This window comes from Etheostoma spectabile, chromosome 18, assembly GCF_008692095.1.
Source record: "Etheostoma spectabile isolate EspeVRDwgs_2016 chromosome 18, UIUC_Espe_1.0, whole genome shotgun sequence".
NCBI lineage: Eukaryota > Metazoa > Chordata > Actinopteri > Perciformes > Percidae > Etheostoma > Etheostoma spectabile.
This window is the reverse complement of record NC_045750.1, coordinates 305061-311735: the sequence shown is the minus strand read 5'-3', so window position 1 is coordinate 311735 and position 6675 is coordinate 305061. Positions and strand designations below refer to the sequence as shown.

The 6675-nt window shown below is 40.8% G+C and overlaps 1 protein-coding gene across 1 annotated transcript in view; it reads right to left on the bottom strand.

The window, feature by feature from the left end:
• Positions 1-6675, bottom strand: part of LOC116706523 (exostosin-1) — a 321262-nt gene that overhangs the window by 48515 nt on the left and 266072 nt on the right. Inside the window, exon 9 of the mRNA XM_032543414.1 lies at positions 6088-6183. Coding sequence (XP_032399305.1) covers positions 6088-6183 — 96 coding nt within the window. The remainder of the gene's footprint in view (positions 1-6087; positions 6184-6675) is intronic.

Below are 6675 nucleotides of genomic sequence, written 5' to 3'. Positions count from 1 at the left end.
CCCCCCCCCCCCCCACCACCACCAACTGTTTTTTTATACCATGAAGGGCGAGCAACCTATTTTCTCCTTTGATTATGAAGACCTGTGGGATAGTAATACAATACATTGAAGAGTAGATATTATTTTATGAGAAGAGTGGAAGCAAACAGAGGTCCAGGAAAGAGAGAGAGAGGAAGGAGATGCTTGCTGATGAAGAACATCCCCCAGCATTACAGACCAGACCCACTCATAACCACCAGCTAATTACTCTGCTGCACTCTGTCGAGGCAAATTGCGTCCTCAGGTCTCTGCAGGGTAAATCCAGACAGCTGGCTAGCTAACTAGAAGCACCAATGGTAAACTGACCTGCAGCCGGATGTGTAGGATCAATATCATATTATTGATGTAAAACATGATTTGTGGTATTTTATGCATGTAAGATATCAAAGAGGAGTAAGGACAGGAACCGGGTGAAGTGGGAGAGAGATTGCAGGTCTGACGGATTTGAACCTAATATCTATCATTTTTTCTATGTCAGAAAATATTTTTTATAAACATTTTAAAGTTATACAAATGGTATAGAGGTATGAAACACAAGGCCCAAAGTAAAACAGCCAATGAGAAACGTTTGTTTTTCCCACCCCGCTGTGTTTATCGATCAATGAGCTGACTTATAGTTTTCGTGTGAGTCTTCATCAAATTCACGCCTAACAGAAAAGTATAGTAGACCTTGATCCTGGCTGAGAGGAGTGCTGTGATGGTATGACTCGGAGTGAAAGTGAGAATTAGAACGTTGAAGTAGAAAAGGCGAAAGACACAGATCTGATTATTTGGGGGGGAAAAAGTCACGAGGTTTCAAACCAGCCTACGAGACTCATTATCACACCACCAGATCCAAACTGAAGCTCTTATGCTCTTTCTAGTTGCTTGTTTGTGCTGCTGATCATTGTGGATTTATTGACTGTGTTGGAAACGCGTCATCGTGTTCTTCTCTGGGCTGCAATCAGGGCAGTCTAGCTGACATGAGGGCAATGGGAGCGTCCCTGTTTAGGCCAATGGATGAGCAGTGAGTGGTTTACGAGGTCCCTTCCGTGGGTGTGGAGACTACAAATATAAATGGATGTATTATGTAATAAGTAAGGACCTAAATGTACAGCGGGTAATTATTTCGTTATGTCTAGGAGACGCTGGTGATTAGCAGGTGAAATACGTCTTCACTAACAACCTTGGACTGGTTTGGATTTCTAAAATGCGGAAGGTTTTACTATACAACCTGACGAAATTACCGGAATAATTTTGGTCTCATTAACCCTCTACGGTCTGGAGGGCATTTTTGCACATCCTTCTTAAATATAAGATAAAATTTAAATAAATAAATAAATAGTAATATAACTTTGTAGGTATTTGCAGTTGTAAACTGGATCTGCAGGTGTTTCATATCAAAATTTACAAAACCAACTCAGCTCTCGTTAGTGACGCCCCACACTTTATTAGAGGGGGACCCCAACGTTTATGACGAGATATTGGCTCTAAAGCTTAAAACACGTGGCTTTCTGAATGTCCTGCAGATCTATTTTAAATACAAACCTTAACTTATGATGTGCTGTCGGAATTGTTCCATGCTTGAGTTTACCAAAGTCTTAGGTTATATTTGGGACTAAAATAGCCAATACATTCGGAAATGAATGTGTAATTACCGCTTTTGAGTAGGAGCATTGTCGAACAGTTCTGTTCTTGGTCGACCTCAGTAGGTTAAAAACGTTGTAAAGGTTCACCATGTTGCATGTAAGATGGAGCAGACACGCCTGAATGTGTTGATCATGTTCACTTCCTTAGTAACGCTAAGTTAAACCAAGCAAACCTGCAGGACTATGCACGGTAGTGCTCAAGATATATATTTTATTTTTATGACATCCGTCAATGCGTTTCTGTGAATGATTAATTATATTTCTCTCTGCTTATTTAAGGTTTTCTGGTATCCTTGAACATGGACGTTCCATGTTCACATTGATGTTGCCCGTAGAGGTCATATTAGAAGCATATTGCAAAAAGCACAAGACCACAACTCTATCCTGCATGTTTAATGTCTAACTTCATCTCGGTCTTAATGACGATGAATGGTGAAATGGAGCGGTAGCGTTCCAATAACGGTATTCAATCACAAATCCTCTAAATTCTTGAGAGTGCCATATGCAAAAAACTGCTTTCAAATATGCGCTTAAGTGATCAACTCTTTGGTGTAAAAAAGAATATTTTCGCTGTTTGATGGATGACGCCCTATTACGATCAGCAGCGGAATCATTTTCAGTCAGGATCGGGGGTTCAATTAGTGGTACAGTCCCGCCAGCTTTCTTATGAAAGCACCCATCACGGTCGTAATTGTCTGAAGTACATTAGCCTTGCCCTGATACTCCACCTTGCACTCTTCACTCTCTTGGACTCAATGGTGTCCTGGAAGGTGAACAAAACATTCGGAGTGATCAAAGATTGCATACAGTAAAGAAAGAACATATAGCACAGCCCCACACACCAGGTTTCCTTATAGACCACTCACTTGTATGTCCAGATCCCTCAGGTTACTTGCGTTTAAACCTGGACTTAAACTAATCCTAAGTCCAAAAATCTTTCGTTCCATGCTGCACCACTATGATTGATCTTGTAGCTCACATCGCGAGAATACATGATCCCCCCGTAAGCTAATCCCAGCCCCTAGACCCTTACGAGCGCAGGATGGAGAACCAACACACACAGCCTCAGATTGCCAGCCAAGTGAGCTGCTCTGAATCAACACACACTGAAAGGTACATAAAAACAGTAAGCAAAATTAGTGATCTTTCCATCTTAGTTTCTGGTTGATAGCATACCAATAGGGCAAAATGCTAAAGTATACACTTAAATTGTTTTAAATGGCTTGTCATGGACCATCTGCAAGCAAATTTGTCTTCTCACACACACACACCACACACAACCACACACACACACCCACTCACAAGCACACACACACACACCACACACCAATCACACACACACCCACACCACCACAGTGACTGTATTGAGGTTTTAAACAAGATGGTGCAAGTAGCGCTTCATAAAGCCTCATAAGAGTAATCTGAACCCAGGAGCTATGTGCTGCCCCCGTATCGTTCTGCTATGCTTGGGGTTTATACCCCAGCTTCCCATGACTGAGCATGGTACCACAGCTTTGGGGTTCATTGTCTTTGTTCAGTGCTGGTTCAGTTCTAAGCCGTTCTGAGTCAGTTCAGTTACCATAGTTGTGTCCCATGATGGACTAAACATCGCATGGAACGTATTAAATTTCTTTTCCAACAGAAGAACAGATGTTAATCACAGCTGAGTCAGTAAACACAGTTTTGGCAGAGGCCCCTTTAAAACCTTTACTCAGGACGGACAGACAGACTAACACCCCCCCCCCCCCCCCCCCCACCCCCCCACCCCCCCCCCCCCCCCCCCCACCCCCCCCCGACCCCCCCCACCGACCCCCCCCACACCCTCCTCCCCCCCCACCCCCCCCACCCCCCACACCACCCACACCACCCACACACACACACACACACAACCCACACCTCCCATTGTTACCTCTGGCAGGTATCACTGCTTCTCTGCCTCAGGACAGAGATTAGATGCCTTCTGAGACCGTTCAACGGTCCGAAACCTAGCTTTGGGCTCCTCTCCCCCATTTCCCCTCTTATATCTGCCATGACTCCTGATCCCTCAAGGGGACGTCTGGAGAATCCAGTCGGTTCTTTGAGTAGCGGATATATCTAGCTGTCAGTAAATTTCAGCAAAAGTCAAAGATCACATATTTATCTGCAACCCCCGTTATGGACGGCTGTCCTCGGGATGACATGTACTGCAGTATTAACTGAACCGTTTGGCACATGTAAACGAATGCTCTTTACCCGGGCGTGGGACGCGTTCCTATGTCCCAGTGTGTTGTTGTCATGAATCATTAATTATTGAAATATTGTTTTCTGATATTGTTTTGAATATAAAAAAAAAAAAATTTGATCACAAAAAAAGTTTTGTATTTCTCTTTTGTTAGTCTTACTGTGGTCCGAGGCAGGTTTTTTTCCCCCATTTTTCTGAGTTTGAAGTAGACGCGCTTAATTTGACTATTTTAGTCACATCCTAAATAATCTGGAAAACATTGTAGTTTGGTAATGATGCCTGGTTCAAAATACTGTGAATGCACTAAGTATCGGTAGGTTAAAAGGACAACCAAAATAATAAAATCTATAATAAATTCATTAAATTAATAAATAATATATAATAAATAATTTATACTGAGAAGGTAACCATCCACACAGCTGGTTTCAGTGTGAAGTGTTACTATATTCGTAGTCAATTCATTCAAAATCAATATTGTTGCCTTTTGAAGTAGATTCAATGTATGAGCTAGTTTCTTCACCTTACAGTACTGTATATTGAAATATTATATGAATAAATAAGATGGTGTAGAGCTCACATGGAATTGTTGTCTTCACGTTCTGACCCCTCGTGCCCTCGGGACTTATTTGGGGGTTTTAAAGACAATCTGAAATAAAATTTCACTCATAACTATTAACAATATTGTCTTATCTCAATTTCCATCAGACGAGAAACATCTTGTTCAGGGAATGCATCCAGGGTCTCTCTAGACACACTATTTAAACCTGGAAGTGGGGTGTGTTAGTCATAAGGTTATAATTCATGTTAAAAAATCCACTATGGAAACAACAAAATGGTCATATCCAGATATATTCAGAATTGATTCAGGAATACTGTGTATTACAGAAAATAAGGTAAAGACGTTGATTTCAGGGTAGAATCATGAACTTGGACATTTTTTTCTTTGTAAAAATGTGAAATGGGCCGATTTGACCTGAAACTATACTATAGTTAACCTGTGTTGTCCTGGGTCAAAATTGACCCGTTTTCAAAGTTTATATCAAAAAATATGGATTCCTTTCAACCAAATTTCCAAAAATAACATGGATGATTCCATAGTGTGCTCATAAGGATTACTTTTAATGGGATTATTTAGGTGTTTTATTTCATTTATAGCATTTGACTTTTATTTATGAATGGTTTCAAAAACGATATCGGACTAAAACTTTGGGACATATGAACATCGTGTGATACTCTCAAAATCCTCTGATCTTAACTAGTAGTCAAAATAATTCATGCCTTCTGCCTTTTTAAATAAAAACGTAGTAGAATTTGATATGAAGGAGGTTTGTTGACCATGAACTTCCAAGAATAAGTGATAAAGCATCATTAAACCAGCTCAGGTTTTAAAACAAGTGCAAAAACATGGAAAAAAAAGGACAAATAAATCGAAAAAGTGACAAAAACATGCGAAAAAGCACAACGAAAAAAAACGTTCATTTCAATTTTGACTGGAAGGACAAGTTCATGGTAACGGGAGACAAACACACGGGGTAAGCTGCGCTAACGTATATTTATTCTCCGTTCAGGTCTGATGCCAAAAACATTATTTTTGGTTGTTGATGAAATCCTCATTTTGCAATGACTGGATAAAGCCTACAGACAGTCTTTACAGCCTAATAAATAATAAATATATGCGAGGTCAACCAAGACGAGTCAATCAACTCCTATTTCCGCGGCTCTGCCCTCCATTCAATCACGTTCCTGCATTAGGTCCCACCTGACCTCTGACCTCTCCACTTTTTATTTTGCTTCTGGACAGCTAGCTAGACTATCTGTCCAATCTGAGGACTATGGTTACCTGGTCCTTCCCGAGACTGTTTTACAGCAGCTCCACGTGGAGCTCACCACCGCCCAGGAAGATTATGATTGGTTTAAAGAAATACTAATAAACCAGAGCAGGTTTTACTCCGACCCCGAATGCCAACATGCAATCTCCGGCATGTTTTCATCCTCTTTGTGTCCTAAAATTCAGGTTTTGCGGTGTCTATAAAGCCGCCAAAAGCCAAAGAGTCTGCGCTTTCATCTCTGGTGAAGAGTGACAACAACCTCTGGCCAAAGTACCTTTGAGCAAAACCGGTTTTCTAAAGACGAGATAAATATCTCCACAACAAAGTGTCTTTGAATGCATAATGGATGCGAGAAGCCAGCAGCTGTTACCTTGGTCTGTCCTTCAACGACAGTAAGAGGCACGCTGGTGGAGGGCCACTTGTTCCCGGGAGGTAACGGCTTGTCGCAGTTCCATAAAACCACAATCTGCATGAGAACAGCACACGGAGTCGGTTAATGTTACATAACCATCAACATCATTGCATACAGGAGTTTCTGCATAAATGCTTCTGAAACAACTGATATCAAAGTAAAGTATAAAGCTACAGTAGAATCTATCTAATTAATAATAATTATTAATTAGCTTTGCAGCAACTCATTTGGCAACGGCTTGAATGTGACCGGACGTTCATTAATATGCAGCATGCACACTAAAGCTTTAGGAAACATCAGGCTTCAAGCCCCTGTCCTTATTCACAGACACATTTATTGACAAGTACCTAATTATAGGAGGAAGTACACAGATACAAAAGATCTTCATTTTAGCTGTGTTAAAGAAATTATAGTATTTAGTAAAACTTATCAATAAGTCATGCAAACAAAACATGTACACTGTGTGTCAATCTCTCATTACACAGGATATTTACAGGTATATCTGCTTATTCAAGTTTTCTTTACTTATGCCCCTGTATTTTAACA